This window comes from Polypterus senegalus, chromosome 6 (assembly GCF_016835505.1).
Source record: "Polypterus senegalus isolate Bchr_013 chromosome 6, ASM1683550v1, whole genome shotgun sequence".
NCBI lineage: Eukaryota > Metazoa > Chordata > Cladistia > Polypteriformes > Polypteridae > Polypterus > Polypterus senegalus.
Genome location: NC_053159.1, coordinates 58,871,141 through 58,888,763, shown reverse-complemented (window position 1 = coordinate 58,888,763; position 17,623 = coordinate 58,871,141). Strand labels below are relative to the sequence as shown.

Here is a 17,623-nt window from a genome sequence, read left to right as displayed (position 1 = left end):
TTCATATTTGGTTTTCATCTAATTTTATTTAATTTATGTAATTAGTTATTTAAACTATATCCCTAATTATTTAGCCTTTTGACTTTAATAACGGCAAATCAACTTCATTATATCCTAATTGGACTTTTGATACCCTCCTAGTCCTATCTCTTTGGAAGTCTCCAAGAAGATGATCAAAGTTTAAATCTGAGAAACAGTCTTATAATATGATTGTTTTAAAAAAAGAAACACATTTTGCATGAAGTAAATATTGCATGAGAATATAAAACTTAATCCTGCTGTCGGTCAGCACAATTGCCTTATTTTGTTTTATTCATGGATTGCTTTATATAGCATCTTGGCAGATTTTATACTTCCTCCGTTTTTCCAGATTGGCCATTATACATTGTAGCTGAAGGCTTTATTCTGAGTCTGCTGTAATCACTTTGGCTGTTGTTTTAGATTTCAATGATAGTAACACTAGCTTTTTTTGTTAATTTGTTATTACAAAAGATAATATACTGGAATCACATGTGTTAAAGTCCTTATTTTATACAGTGCATATTGGTGGTTCGTCGTGTTGTGGGTACGGCAACGTGCTGTAATTAGCGCATGCTCCCATCCTATATAAATCTCTACACGACATTATTATAATTAGGGATTTGTTCATGTTAATAATCAAGAAAAATTAATGTAGGGCATTTTTTTCTTTTTTAAGGTCTTGTGATCAATAATCCTTAAACGGAAAAAATAATGCTTAACTGGATCAGTTTTAAGTAAAATAATCCAAAAAAAAGGTCTTTGACATGTAAATGTTCTCAAATTCAGATTTAACCGATCAAATTCCAGATCTTCACCTGACATTTGTTGTAGTGATTCTTATTAACCCTAAATATTTTGGTACTTTCCAGGGATCTGCGCTGGTAATCTGAAGGTTGCTGGTTAGAACCCTATAAATGCCAGAAGTGATTCCACTCCATTGGACCCTTGAGCACAGTCCTTAACCTGCAATTGCTCCATCCTGGGTATGACGTTAACCTGCATTAAGCCCCGCAAGCAAGTCCTCCAACTTGCAGGGATAACTTGGGGATGGGTGGCAGGATCGGCACTCCAGCCACTGTTTAAAAAAAAAACAAACCAGTAACCAGGGACCAAAGTGTTCTATAAATAGATCTGTGAGGTGTTATTGTTTAAAGGTAAAGATCAGGAGAAGGATACTGTGACAGATTAGGGCTTTCTTGCCCCCTTGTACCCTCAGACCACACGTCAGACACCAGGTAAAAGTCCAATAATGATATTTATTATAATAATAAAGTGCACAAATCACGCTCCTCTCCACAATTCTCCAATAATCAAATAAACAATAACCAATCACAATAACAATCCTCCAAACTTCCAGACGCTTAGCCACTCTGCCTCCCAACTCAGCTCGTCTGTCTGAGATCACCCACAGTCCTTTATACTCCTTGACCCGGAAGTGTTTCTGAGCCCTCAGTCCATGTGATTATCTAAGACTTCCGGGTCAGGTAATTTTCTCTTTTTCTTCACCCCAGAAGTATATAATTTCATCTGTTTTCGCAATTATGAATTACTTCCGGGCTATAAAGTATAAGTCCCTGGGCCTCCCTGCAGCGTCCTCCGGTGGCCCCCATGGTATCCATCAAGGCTGTGGTGAAAAACTCCAAGTTTCATGATGCCCTGCTGGAATTCGGGGTCCTTCCTTGTTGCAGGGATGGCTCCATCTGGTGGTTTGAGGTTGTTGGCCGGGATACACGGCCGGCAATCCCTCACAATACATACGAACTTGAAAGGCAGTGATTTTATACAGGTTGGACCACACAGGCAGCAGGCCTTTCCATTGTTGTTTAAAGGTATAGGCAGAATTACTGGGTTTCAACGTTAACCAACAAAAGCAAAGATTAACATTATTACTATGAAACTAATTTCTACTGAACTTTGACACATTCTGGATTAGAATATGATTAAACTAGTAGTAGTCTTTTTACATGGATTTCAGATTAAGAAAAAAAGCTGGGTACCTACATCTATTTGTTGATCTTTTGCCTGTATATAACACAAACATTTCAAAAAAATACCCATTGGAAAGTACTGTGGAGTTGTCCACACACTATCATGGGTTTAGAGTTTTCAGCAAACTGGATCAAGGTTATTTTTAAATTCTTCTTGGCCCAATAAGCAGGCACTTTTTAATGCTATGAAAGAATGCATTTTGGATTTAGCAGCGAACTAATCTATTTCTATAAGAATATTTATGATGGCAAAATCAACTTTAGTCATGTATCTGAATGATATATTGCATGGCGCCATCCTTGCACAACAAGGATTCCACCAAATCTTTAATCTCATGTCATCTTTATAACACAGAGAAGTGTCTTGTAAGGGTACAAGAAGTAGATTTTATGCGATACAGGCTAAAAGGGTACTCAGTCATTCTTAAAATGGAATGCTATGTGCTGTCTACTGAGTCTCAAACATCATAACTGCTAGCAGGTGTTTTGGACAGGGCCATATATTATCTTTGCTTCTTCTGACACTTAAGTCTGTCCAAAATTGATTCAGTAAGTGCTGTATTTTATTAATTTTATGATACACATAGCCAGAAACCCCTCCAGTCTGCATTTTCTCCCTACAGAGACACAGAATGATTTTAATTCAATTTACTCTTCTATAGAACTCTTGTCTGAGCGCAGGCTCAGTGCTGTATGTGAAAAAGTATAATGGAAAAATAAATGGAATTAATTGATTATTTGAGTATCATCGGCTGCTAGGAATGTTGCTTGAATTTATGTTATGGGCTCAGTTATAAAAAAAAACCTGTGACCTTTTCTGTTTCTGTTGTGATTTGTGCGCATTGCAACTATACACAATTTCTGTGCTATTCCTCTTTATTCCTGTAATGTGTGTAGTCTGGAACTTCATGTTTGCTAGGGACTGTTTCACTGATGTTGGTCTGCTGAATACATAAATCTGTTTAGGTTGGTTTTGTTAGCAGAATACTATAATTATTGAGGATGTTAATAACTAGCCATTTTGGACACACATTTCCTGTTTTCTTTCTAGTTCTACAAGACTGTCACAAACATTAATTGTTTGGTAACTTAATAAGTGATAGCTTATTATGTGCTACATCGATTAAAACCTTTAATGATACTTCTACAACAGGTACATTTATTTTGTTGGTTTCACAATTATGGGCTGCCAGTCATGTTGTTACCCAGGCCCACTCCCCCTGCAGTTTCTAGACTCGCCCTGGAGTCATTTTTTTTTCTGTGTTTGACATTCTTTTTCAGGCCATAGAAGCTTGGCTCTTCATGCAATTCTCGGTGCAGACCATCAGAGTAGTGATTTACTACTCCTAGTATCACTCTTGTTTCATGTCTACTCTTTGTTTATAGATTCTAATTTTGCTTAATTAAGGTCATTGTTGGTGAAAAGCTATATAAAGAAAGCAGAATATACAGTGCCTTGAGAAAGTATTCACCCCCCTCCGTGTTTGCACATTTTTGTCGCATTACAACCATCCATCCATTATCCACTGCTTATCCGAGGTCGGGTCGCGGGGGCAGCAGCCTAAGCAGGGAAGCCCAGACCTCCCTCTCCCCAGTCACATCCTCTGGGAGAACCCCAAGGCATTCCCAGGCCAGCTGGGAGACATAATCCCTCCAGCGTGTCCTGGGTCTGCCCCATGGCCTTCTCCCAGTGGGACATGCCTGGAACAACTCACCCCCGGAAAGGCATCCAGAGGGCATCCTGACCAGATGCCCAAACCACCTCAACTGACTCCTATCAATGCAGAGGAGCAGCGACTCTACTCCGAGTCTCTCCCAGATAACTGAACTCCTCACCCTATCTCTAAAGGAAAGCCCAGCCACCCTGTGAAGAAAACTCATTTCGGCCGCTTGTATCCGCGATCTTGCTCTTCCGGTCACTACCCAAAGCTTGTGGCCATAAGTGAGGGCAGAAACAAAGATCAACTGGTAAATCGACAACATCGCTCAGCTCTCTCTTCACCAAAACGGACTGTTGCAGAGCCTGCATTACTGTGGATGCTGCACGATCCGTCTGTCAACCTCCCGCTCCATTCTTCCCTCACTCGTGAACAAGACGCCAAGATACTTGAACTCCTCCACTCGAGGCAGTAATGTGTTCCCAACCTGGAGAGAGCATTCCACCCTTTTCCAGCTGAGAACCATGGCCTCAGATTTAGAGGTGCTGACTCTTATCCCCGGCGCTTCACACTCGGCTGCGAACCACTCCAGTGAGGGCTGGAGGTCACTGTTCAATGAAGCCAACAGAACCACGTCATCCGCAAATAACAGAGAAGAGAATCTGACGTCACCGAACCAGACCCACTCCGCTCCTTGGCTGCGTCTAGAAATTCTGTCCATAAAACTTATGAACAGAATCTTTGACAAAAGGCATCCCTGGCGGAGTCCATCCTCAACAGGAAATGAGTTTGACTTATTACCGGCAATGCGGACCAAGCTCCTGCTCCTCCTGTACAGGGACTGAATGGCTTGTAACAATGAGCCTTGTACCCCATACTCTTGGAGCACACCCCACAGGATGCTTCGAGGGACACGGTCGAATGCCTTCTACAAATCCACAAAACACATGTGGACTTGTTGGGCAAACTCCCAAGCCCCCTCCAGGATCCTGGCAAGGGTGTAGAGCTGGTCCAGTGTTCCACGGCCAGGATGGAATCTGCATTGTTCCTCTTGAATCCGAGATTCGATCTTCGACCGAACTCTCTTCTCCAGCACCCCTGAATAGACCTTACCGGGGAGACTGAGGAGTGTGATCCCCATATAGTTGGAGCACATCTCCAGTCACCCTTCTTAAAAAGGGGGACCACCACACCGGTTTGCCAATCCAGGGGCACTGCCCCCGATGTCCATGCGATGTTGCAGAGACGTATCAACCAGGACAGCCCCACAACATCCAGAGCCTTGAGGAACCCAGGGTGCACCTCATCCACCCCAGGGGCTCCGCCACCTCGGAGCTTTTTAACTACCTCTGTGACCTTGGCCCCCGATATGGACGGGCCCCCCCGGAGTCCTCTAGCTCTGCTTCCTCTAAGGAAGACATGCTGGTGGGATTGAGAAGATCCTCAAAGTATTCCTTCCACCGGTCAATAACGTCTGCAGTTGAAGTCAGCAGGGCCCCATCTCCACTGTACACAGTGTTGGTGGAGCACCGCTTTCCCCTCCTGAGGCGCCTGATGGTTTGCTAGAACTTTCTCGGTGCCGACCGAAAGTCATTTTCAATGGCTTCCCCAAACTCCTCCCATGCCTGAGTTTTTGCCTCTGCAACAGCCAATGCTGTCACACGCTTGACCCACCGGTACCCATCAGCTGCCTCTGGAGTCCCACTGGTCAACCAGACCCGATAGGACTCTTTTTTCAGCTTGGCGGCCTCTTGAACCATAGGTGTCCATCACCGGGTTCGTGGATTGCCGCCACGAGAGGCACTGACAACCTTGTGGCCACAGCTCTGTTCTGCTGCTTCGACAATGGAGGCTCAGAACATGGCCCATTCAGACTCGATGTCCTTTGCCTCCCTCAGAAAGAGGTTGAAGTTCTGCCAGAGGTGGCAGTTAAAGATCTTTCTGACCGGATCCTCCTCCAGACGTTCCCAGCAGACCCTCATTATACGTTTGGGTCTGCCTGGTCTGTCCGGCAGCCTCTCCCGCCATCTGATCCAACTTACCACCAGGTGGTGATCAGTTGACAGCTCAGCCCCTCTCTTCACCCGAATGTCCAAGACATAAGGTCGCAGATCTGATGACACGATTACAAAGTCGATCATCAAGCTGCGACCACAGGCATCCTGGCTCCAAGTGCACTAATGGACACACTTATGCTCGAACATGGTGTTCGTTATGGACAATCCATGACCAGCACAGAAGTCCATCAACTTGACACCCCTCGAGTTTAGATCGGGGAGTCCATTCCTCCCAATCACACCTCTTCAGGTTTCATAGTTCTTGCCGACGTGAGCGTTTAAGTCTCCCAGCAGGACGATAGAGTCCCCAGAAGCTGCGCCTCGCAGCGCTTCTTCCAGGGACTCCAAGAAGGCTGGGTACTCCGAACTGTCATTCGGCGCATAAGCGAAAACAACAGTCCCCCAACTCAAAGGTGCAGGGAAGCAACCCTCTCATCTAACAGGGAGAACCCCAACATGCAGGCCTCGAGCCGGGGGGCCATAAACAAGCCCACTCCTGCCCAACGCCTTTCACCCACTGCAACTCCAGAGTGTAACAAAGTCCAGCCTCTCTCAAAAGGAATGGATCCAGAGCCCGGACCGTGTATAGAGGTGAGCCCGACTATATCTAGCCGGTACTTCTCAACCTTTCGCACCAGTTCAGGCTCCTTCCCTGCCAGAGAGGTAGCATTTTATGTCCCAAGAGCCAGTTTCAGCAACTGAAGGTTGGAACGCCAGAGTTCCTGCCTTCGGCCACCAACCATATCACATTGCACCCATCCCCTCGCATTACAACCAAGAATTAAAAAGGACTTTAGGGGAGTCAGCATCATTTGATTTAATAATAATAATAAGTTGTGTTTATAGAACACCTTTCGCAAACCCAAGGTTTACAAAAACTGCTTACCAATTTGGAGGGGCAATTTTTTTTTTTGTGACACAAACGATAATTTTGACAAAAAACTGAAATGCATAGGTATTCAAACCCCAAAGTCACTACTTTGTAGAGCCGCATTTTCTGCATTTCCAGCTGCAAGTCTCATGGGGAATGCCTCTATTAGTTTTGCACATCTGGGCACTGGGATTTTCGTCTATTCCTCAAGGAAAAACTGCTCCAACTCCTTCAAGATGAATTGGTTGAGTTGGTGTACAGCAATCTTCATGCCACAGATTCTCAGTTGGATTAAGGTATAGGCTTTGACTAGGCCATTCCAAGACTTTTAATACATTTCTGTTCAAACCACTCCAGTGTATCTTTAGCAGTATGTTTAGTGTCTTTGTCCTGCTGGAAGGTGAACCTTTGTCCAAGTCACAAATCACTGGCAGATTGAAACATGTTTTCCTCAAGGTTTGCCTTGTATTTATTGCCACCCTTCTTTCCTTCAATCCTGAGCAGTTTTCTTGTCCCTAATGATGAAAAACTTCTCCACAGCATGATACTGCCATCACAATACTTCTTTGTGGGAATGGCATTCTCAGGGCAATGGGGAGTTTGGGGTTTGCACCACACATAGTGTTCCCCATAATGGCCAAAAAGTTCATTCTTGTTTATTTTTGTTTTACCAGAGAACCTACTTCCATGTGTTTTGGGGGTCCACCAAATTCTATTGGACAAACTCCAAACGTGTTTTCTAATTTTTTTTTCTTTAAGTAATGGCCTTTCTCTGCATACTTTTTTATAAAGCCCTTCTCTGTGGAGTGTATGGCCTAAAGTTGTTCTATGGACAGATACACCCATCTCTGCTGTAGATGTTTGCGGCTGTTTCAGTGTTATACTTACTGTCTTTGTTGCATCTCTGATTAATGCCCTCCTGCCTGGTCTCTTGTCAGGCTTGTAGTGGTGCCATATTCTTTCCATTTTATTATACTGTAATAAATGTAATGGTGCTCTGATATTTTTTATAACCCTGACCTATACTTTTCTACAACTTTGTCTCTGACCTGTTTGGAGTGTTCTTGGTCTTCATATTACTTGTTTAGAGGTCTTGCTGAGTCAATGGGCTTTCAGAACAGGTCTATTTATTCAGACATCATGTGACAGATCATAGGACAACAATAAATTATTGGGGTGCCAAGACAGCCACCCTGTGTATTTGGAGGCAGCGAGATAAAAAAAAAAACACACAAAGTATTGTGGCATCATAGGAATTGGACTTCTTTGACTCAGAACTGTTGGGTGCCAAGGGTGCTGCCAGGGAATGTTGCAGGGACTGGGGAGCCCTAATTCATGGGGCTCCAGCCTTACACGGAAGTACTTCTGGGCCAAACCTTCAGGTCAACAGATGTACTTCCAGGGATTACTTGGGAGGAGCTGTCTGCCACTGCTCCGGGACCTATAGTTGGGAGGAAGGTGGACAACGCTTGTGAGGAGGAGCAGAGGAGGCAGTGATTTGTGACAGAGTGTGATAGACAGAGAGAAGATTTATTTATTTATTTATTTATGTATATCCACAAGGTATTTTATTTTCATTGTACTTTATATATATATATATATATATATATATATAATCCTATTTAAAATTCATTTTAATTTCAGGTTGTAATGCATGACAAACTCCGAGGGGCATGAATCCTTTTGTGAGGCACTGTAAATGTTACTGGCACAGTTTGTCTGGTCACCTCTAAAGTAAAATGTTTTTAACCCTCTCTTATGCCTAATAAAATCAATTTCTTCCATTTTGTTAAAAATCTAACTCATGATGTGCTAATATAGCATCTGTAACTGTTTGTGTTTCATAATCAGGTCTTATTCTTTGAATTTTATGATAATTGCTGGTGTTCTCAGTGGTGGGATGAGATTTCCCCAGTTCCCTTTACATCTTTTTTCTTATAACCTACACTGCCCCCCTTCAGGTGATTAGTGTGCTATAATTGAGTCAGTATAAAAAAATGAAGATAATTAAGTAGCATTTCTTTAGTGTAGGGAGGTCACACTGCCCTGTCTCTCTGTGGCAGTTTAAAGGGTTTGTGACACCTGCTGGTCTGTCCCTAAGGCGAAAGCCTAACCTTTATCAGTCAGGTTCTGTTGTAATTGTACTAATTAGAATATATTCACATGGGAGTGGTGGTGTGGGGTGGCTAAGTCTTTCTCACTGTCTCTTGGCCCCATAATGGGATAAGTCTATGCAGTGCCCTTTACTCAAAATCTGCAAGATAGAAAAAGCTGTGCATTGGCAAGTGGTTGCCATCCAGATGTGCAGGAAATTGTCAATAAGCTGTGCAGTCACAAGTGGCAGCCAATTCGCTGAAGTACATCACAATTAACCTCCTGCATGTGAATAGCATACTTCACTCAGGGTGAAGGAATCTATTTAGGCTGGCTTAATCTGCATTTACTGGCCAAACTACTATGTCAGCCTTGTAGAACTTTCATTTGCCCTTGAGGCCTTGTTTGACAGCCTTCATTTAATACCTTTTTAGTTTTTCAGGCACTTCCTACCACTCTGTACTCCAACAAGACAATTTGGTTTTATTTGACTAGATGCACTGTTTTGTTCAGAATGAGATGTGCCAGGCTCCAGTGTGCCATGTATAGTTTCTTGATGCCAGCTGCTGTATTCTTTACCTTATTTTTCTCAGCATTATGACAGTTTTTTCTCTTAAATCATTGTTTATCTTATCAGCCTAATGATTTTTGAATGGGCATAGTTTTTGGCAGCATTGTAATGATGATCATGAACCTACTGCGCAGGACACATCACTAATGAGTATCTTCATATTTTTATTTTGCAGTTACATATTAATCCTTTGAGAAGGTTAATAACTGAGTTAACGACAGACATATCAAAATGACTGAATTAGTTCTTAGCTCCATACCTAATTCCATTATGACCATGTATTGGATATACATGTGGAAAAAATATTAGAAGGAATACATATATTCTAAGATAGTTTTAGTCTCTGTAAAAGTATCGGGGAATCATAACTGTTATGCAACATTAATTCCCTTCCCACAGTTTCCTTTCTCTTTTGGTCATAAACTATTTAAATCTTATCTCAGTGTGATACAAAAGAATACATCATAGGATAATAAGGCAGAGAAAAGTAATAAGTGCAGAGGAAAAAAAATGCTGGTGTGTGAGATAGGATAGTGTTTTGTCATGGAGAGTCCTAGGATGATCCTATTTCACTTTAAACTATTTTATTACGTAGACCATAACAGAATGCCCCAAATACCATACTCTTAACCACACTTTCAGGATTAATTTCCTGCTGTAGATCAGTGCTTCCTCCTTTCTTTTACATTCTTAACCCCAGGCAATTACACAGAGTACCAGAATAAGCAGGAGGAAAACTCAAAAATGTATTCATTTATTATAGGCCCAAAATAATAAACAAAATACAAATGTGAGTAATAAAATTAACACAGCCTGGGTAATAATCAGAATATCTTGCTTAGACTACCGGGGGCTTTCTGTCTTTGGTTAGGCCTAGTCCTGCACGACCCTTGATCCAGGATGCCATCTGCAAAGAGCAACAACAACAACCTCTTTTAAAGGGGGAAATGTCAGAGACATTTTTCGTTTTTCTTATTCCTTAATTTAAGTGATATCATGAGTCAAATCAACCTACTTTAGTCTAGTCCGGCTGTGGCCTGTTCATGACCTATCCACCCATATTTTCTACAGTGGATGCACGAATGTAGTTTCAGACAAATAAGTAGGAAAAAATATACCGTTAATTAAATTGTAAACTGCTTTTTTCGGACCTGATTCTCTCTGAGAATCATATATTTACTTGTCCCTTCCAGTCCTGGAAGGCATATGTATAATGTAAAGTGTTCCTGCACACCTAGCCCACTATGGTGAACTTTTCCCCTCCCCATCAGAAACAACCAAACCACAGCACTTAACAAAAAATCTTTTCAGATCAAGTAAGTCTTAAATGCTTCTCGAGCAAGGACTGAATTACACAGCTTCCCTGCATTTTAAAATATTCAAAACATCCACGCATCAAAAGATCGACCCTACAAAGACAAAAGGCAGAAGGCGGCATGGCTCTACCTAACTTCCAGTTTTATTACTGGGCAGCAAATATACAGGCGATAAGAACCTGGACACAAATAGAAGAACATACACAGGCATGGACCGCAATAGAAGTAAAATCCTGCAGTACTTTTTGTATTCCTTGCTCTGTGCTCCAATAAATACACGTTATCGGCAATATACAAATAACCCAATTGTGCTCCACTCACTTAGAATTTGGAACCAATGTAGAAAGCATTTTAAGACGGAGAAGCTTCTATCTGTGGCACCTCTGCAAGAGAACCACCTCTTTCAACCTTCACAAACATATGCAGTTTTAATATCTGGAAAAAATTTGGAATTAACTTGCTTAGAGATCTTTATAGAGACAGCGTCTTTGCATCCTATGAACAATTACATTCCAAATTTAACATTCCAGCTACACATTTCTTTCACTATCTTCAAATCAGGAACTTTGTTGAACATAACTTTCCAGATTTTCCTCATCTTGCACCCTCATCCATGCTGGAAAAAATATTGCTCAATCTCAAGGACTTAGACTCCATCTCTACAATATATAAAATCATTTTACAATCCCTCCCTTTCAAGGATCCAAGAGGACACTGGGAAAAAGATCTCTCAATTAATACAGTATATCAGAAAAGGAGTGGAAAGTAGCAATGCAGAGAATTCACTCGAGCTCCATATGCGCAAAGCATACAATTATACAACTCAAAATTATATATCGAGCACATCTGTCTCGACTAAAACTTTCCAAAATGTTTCCAGGGCATGATCCAACCTGCGAACATTGCAACCAAGTCCCAGCCTCACTGGGTCACATGTTTTGGTCCTGCACCAAATTAACATTATTTTGGACCAAAATTTTTAATTACCTTTCAGACAGCCTTGGACTCACAATCTCTCCTAACCCATTAACAGTTGTGTTTGGGGTTCTTCCAGAGGGGCTTAAAGTGGAGAAAGACAAACAAATTGTGATTGCATTCACTACACTTTTGGCACGCAGACTGATTCTGATAAACTGGAAGAACCCAAACTCTCCTCTTTTAAGTCAGTGGGAAACCAATGTGTTATATTATTTGAAATTGGAAAAAATCAAATACTCAGTTAGAGGATCCGTACAGACTTTTTTCAAAACATGGCAGGATCTAATCAGTAATATTTTAAAATAAGGTCATGAAGCACAGAGAATTTATTAATTGAGGTATGTTTACAAGCCTTAAATTTTACGCTGTTTGGCTTGCTGTCTCTCTCAGGGGTGGGGATTGACCTGTTCTTAACTCAATTTTTCTTTTTGTAAAAACTTGATTGCTTTGTATGGATTGCAATAAAATTAATAAAAATAAATAAATAAATAAGTAAAATATGATATTGTTAGACGTTATTAAGTTATATGCTAGATATTTTTTCCAATGCATTTGGAAAACCCAGTTATATGATAATGGCAATTGCTACTCTGGATAAATATTTCTTGTTCTGATCTAATTTAACAGGTCTCTCTCATCCACCTGGAGCAGAAGATGAATGGCTCACCAACCCCACCAACCAGAGAGTTGAAGCTGGGCGTGCCACATTTCGTAACCTCATGCTGGCTCCTCCTCTGAAATCCCATCTACTCCCTGATCCATTATCTGTGCTTGAACAGGTTGTGTTTCCAATCTAATTCTTTCTTTGGCAAAAAAAGTTGTCTAAGATGAATATATGCCACTGTGACTTTATAAGAGTTACTAAAAACATCTCAGTATTTCAGCAGGATTTTGACTATTATGGACAATGTCCGGCCAAATCTAGTCTTGTTGAAGCCAGACATATTATATGTCTGGAGACACCCATGAGTGAATTCTGCTTCAAAGTGGGTGGGAACAATTAGATGGCTCACTGAGTGTCACATTTCTAAGCCAATCCAACGCTTCATGAAGGTGATTCTCAAAGTAAGGATGGTGATTTTGAATTGCAAAGTGGTTTTCGTAAACTGGTCAGACAGAGAGCAAGCTTCTGTATATGATGAACAGTGAAAAAGTTTCCTAGAAAGTCCACATTAAACCATATAAATGTGTATCGCATCTGCAAACAGAACATTGCACATTTTTAAAATATACATAACCTGTTGCAAGTGAAAAACCTTTCTGTAACATCAGATCATACAATGACATTTGAAGACATCAATGGACGTGGGGTAAACGTGAATGATATGTTATTGTTGTAGGTGCTGTGTGTGCTCTCTGTTATTCGTTGTTACAATGACATTTAAGGAGTCAATGTAAGCTTGAAAGAACTGACAGCTATGCTTGTGAAAATATGAACTGCAAAGTATGCATTTGAAATAAACAGTATGTCACACTTCGTCACAAACTGCAGTTAAGAAAGCTGATAACAAAGAGCCACAGGAGATGTATATTTCAGTACATAAAGCAAATCTGCTTAATGACACCAGTAAAGCACTGACAAGACTGTACAGCACCACCTTCTGATTGCATATCAAAACGATTAACTAAAGTAAGTTACCATTACTGTCTATTTGGGAATGCAAACGTGCCATGCCAGAATATAGCTGCAGCATTTTAACACATAGTATATACCTAGACCGCAATGCTTATCTAAACTCTTTTTACTATTGTTATGCCCTCTATCTATGAAGATGATATAGTCAAAACAACAGAAAGATACCGTAGCAAACTGAAATACTTCTCAAATGTGTGCAGCTGCAGTGGTCTACACAAGTTTGTGTATGTGTGTATCATTCAGCTTTAAACTCATCTTCTGGGTGTTTACACTATGTATCCTTAACATTTCGCTTCTTTTGGAAGAAAGGCTAACCTTTTTTTTTATTAAACTTTAAAACCTTACACAATGGGGCAAATGTTGTTCATTTGAAAATACTTTCTTTTGCTAAATTTATTTTGATGTTTGTTTTAATTACAGAATAAACTCTCTAAAAGACAACCTGGCAAAACACATTTAGACAAAACAGAAAAGATTACTGCGTTGCAAGAGAAGAATGGTGATACTCGGTAAGAAAAAAAAAGTAACTCTCTTTAGTGCAAGTTCAAGTGGCTGATACATTGGTTTAAGCAATTGTTTTGGAATACAGAAGCAAGTCTAATCCTTTCTTTAACCCCATAGGTTCTCCACATGGAATTGTGGAGTTTTGGATTTTTAACATCTTAATTAATCCTCAAAGATTCTGCAATTTACAAAATAAAGCCACTTCAAACTTTTCTACTTTGCAGCAGACTTCCTAAACAAGCTTATTAACACATTGGGATCAGAATGGAGTGTGATTATTCTTAAGGACTTTGTTTCACATCATAGTGAGTTTCATAGTTTGCATTATGAAGTTTACACAAAATTCATGCAAAAGAAAGAAATTTCAGTCTTCAAGAATTCACGTTCAAGCCACGTGCAACATTAGAGTTTGAATTTCCTAGCTCCAACAAGGATCAATGTCTTTGAGTCTTCTCCTTTTTGTTCTTCTACTTGATTTTATTACTATATTATATTTTATCCTGAGCTCAATTATAGTGCAGTGGGAATCCATTAGGATCCATTAAGTTGGACAAGAGGTACAGCTTAAAAGAATACATATTAGTAGAAACACATGATGTATGTTAAATTTGAAGTCATATATTTAAAGTATCGACTGTATATAAAGAAAATGTTAAAAAGGGAGAATCGAGATGAAATATACTATATATACATCCAGCTTGCCCACTTATTCTTTTGTAGTTTCTTTAACTTGAAATGTGCTGGGTTTGTTGAAGGTCACAAGGAGAAGAATATTAAAGGTAAAAATGAGAGTATATTCAGTGTATTATGCATTTCCCGGGTAATTCAGAAAAAGTAGTATTTTTTAATTCTGCCATTGAGAAATCAAGAGTTTTGTTTCTCTATTTCCATCATGTTTGTGCCTGAGATTGTGCTCATATTTCATTGTTATCCTTCATACACCAGTAATTGCATTATACATTCTTTTAATCTGTGCTTTGAATGACCATTAAGGCCTCAGCATCACACAGATACAGCCACCGTGTCTGTTTTTATGGAAACAACTTGTGTCTTTATGTTTACTCTAATATTATACTCTGTTTACTCTAGATGCCTCTTGGTATGAAAGAAATGTAGTTTGCTTCAGTTCTAGTAGCAGTTGCTGTTGTTAGGCACAATTTGATAGTTAATGGTGAAAGTGGCATGTTCACATTCAGTTGCACTGCAGTATTGTCAAGATTCCGTAAAAAAAATCTGTGCAGTACATCTTCTGTCATGACTAACATCTACTGAAACATGGTCTTCCCATTCTATAGACCTTCTGCAGTGGTATAACTTGTTGGAATCAGAGTCATATCAGGAACTTCAAGCAAAGTCCCTTAGAGTCTTAAGTTCTGAAGCTACCAATCTTCCTTTGTACCTTGTTTGTTCTACTAATATTTTACAAAAAAAAAAAGTTATTCCTCATGAACATTATTGAAAATTGTTTTATCCTGGGAAAGAATGAAAAACTGTCAGAGCTTTGTTTAATTAATTGTATAAAACTGCATTTTGCAAATGGCTATCAAAAAACTGCAGTATCATTTCGATCCATCTTACCCCAAAACTTCTCTTTTCCATACTTTATTTAAAGTGCCGTGATATAACATAAACATGTTGTGTGGCACAGGTCCTCCCCACCCCCATTTAATTTTATCTAACCTCAATTAATAGAGCGCTTGACTTTATTTTTGACCTCAGCCACTAGGCAAAGGTCTGCTCACTGTTCAGAAGCCCAAGCACGCGCAGCTGGCACCAAGCTTCAAGCTGGGCAGGTGCAGATAGGAAAGAACGCCACACTCCCGGAATAAGAACACTTGTTATTAACTTAATTATACAGCAAATGGAGGTGGAATGTGTGCTCCATTTTCCCGGAGAGATTTGATGCTAACAGCTCCTCATTTACTCTGATCTCTTTGTGGAATCCTTCCTGTGAGGGCGCACCTGTCTCTTTTCACAGTCCAGCCAATCAACCTCCATTGTGTCACAAGTGAGAGCTGTTTTTCATTGCTGCTTAAATAAAATTAGGCTACAAGCAAGGAAGCTTCTGTGCTGCACGCAGTTTTGATTTTTTATAGTGTCTTGTACTGGAAATGCATTTATCCTAATACTAGGAGAGAATGCACTTCATTTATATCTCCATCTTTCTCAAACCTCATTTAATAACTTGATATTTTATTTTAGGTATTAATTTAGTATTTTAAACAATATAAGACTTTAAAACAAAACATTATAATTTAGCCATTCTATCTAAATACATCATCTTTAATAGTTCACTCTTTATAAAAAATATGATAGCTTGAAGAAATAATACTTCTAGATTATTACTAGTGATATAATGAGTCATAAAGGAGATTTTCTCAGTTTATTTATGTATTTTTTTTCCATCTATTTAAAAGTGCATCTGTGTATGACCATGAATTCCACAGTATCATGTGGAGCTTGGGACCGTTGCTTGAGTATAAGGCAGACTTTTGTGTTTAGCTCTGCTATTGCAATTGCTTCTCTTGCCGGTAAAAATGGATTGGAGATGATGCAATGTGATAAAGTAATTTATGTTGAAAAACTATAGCAAAGTGGGTATGATAACTTTTGATTTCAGGATGTATTCAAAAATAGGCTATAAGACAGTATTATACTGACATGTTTTTGTTAATAAAAATAATAATAATAAAATTGTTATTATTATTATTATTATCATTATAATTCACTTCTTTAGATTTCACAGCCTTTCAGGTGATATGAAAGCTGTGCCCACTCAAGAGACCTCTGGTATTAATTACTTCTAACTGTACCAAGGACTTTACTGACAATGGAGACTGTGAATATCGGTGCTTATTTTTGTAAAATAGAGATGTTGTTGTTGTGCAAGATCTTTTCAGTATAGATGGATTTAGCAATGACCCAGTAGCACCTATGTTGATAGGGTCTACTTCTGCATCTGTTTTCCAAAGGCTTTTAACCTCATTTTGGAGCTGATGATTGTGCTCTAATTTATGCCCTTCTTTTGATCTAATGTTATAGTCCGACGGCACTGAGATATCTATTAAAAAGTTATTATTATTATTATTATTAATTGTGGACACATTAGGAATTTATTTTGTGATCAATGGGCTAAGTAATTGGGTTGGCATTCTGTTCAAGTAATACAAAGTTACAGGTCAAGATGACCATTGAAAAGATTTTCTTTCATCACTTTTCAAGACAGTTATTCAAGACAATAACAACTCACATATGTACTAATAGGAACATTTTGTGCAATAATACTGCAGTGACACTTACTCTGTGTTTGTATTTCGCAGTTCCCAGGATTCATTGGTACTTATTTTTTATGTTTTTCTTTGAGCAAGTCAGATTTTAAACATCCAGGAATTCAAACTAAAGGTAAATCTCAACCAGCAATGGTGGTAAAAACATTGTAGACCAGGAAACATCTATACCCATGGCAAAGTTTGTTATTATAATAGTAGATTTAACTTTTCTATCTTTGGCAAGATGTGACATGCTGCAGACATTTGGTGTTACAAAGTGAACCTGGAAATAAAGTTTTCTTTCATTTCCCTCCATAGGTTGCCACATAGTAATGAAATGATGTGTCATAATTACAGTAAAAATACAACTATTGTATTTATAGTGACAGCCTGTTTACTGTTTTGTTAAGTGGTCCAAGTATGGCCAGAACTCCATCAGTTACAAAAGACACAATTTTGCCCACATTTAACCCATTACTGTTTCCTCAAAACTAGAACAGTTAATCAAAATTATGTTGTCAATGTAGCATCCATATAATGGCAGCTAACAAAAGAGTTCTTCCCCAAAAAGGCTCTCTGTTAAAGATATCACAAGGAAAAACTGATGCTTATTTGTTCTATCACAGAACTTGTCAACTGCAAAGGAAGCAAAATCTGTTT

At 39.5% G+C, this 17,623-nt stretch overlaps 1 protein-coding gene across 2 annotated transcripts in view; it reads left to right on the top strand.

Moving 5' to 3' along the window:
* The window catches only part of LOC120531055 (MORN repeat-containing protein 1-like), a 428,485-nt gene that overhangs the window by 337,003 nt on the left and 73,859 nt on the right, over positions 1 to 17,623 (top strand). For both annotated transcript variants that reach the window (XM_039756051.1, XM_039756050.1), the window contains 2 exons: positions 12,182 to 12,333; positions 13,611 to 13,699. In XM_039756051.1, coding sequence (XP_039611985.1) covers positions 12,182 to 12,333; positions 13,611 to 13,699 — 241 coding nt within the window. The remainder of the gene's footprint in view (positions 1 to 12,181; positions 12,334 to 13,610; positions 13,700 to 17,623) is intronic.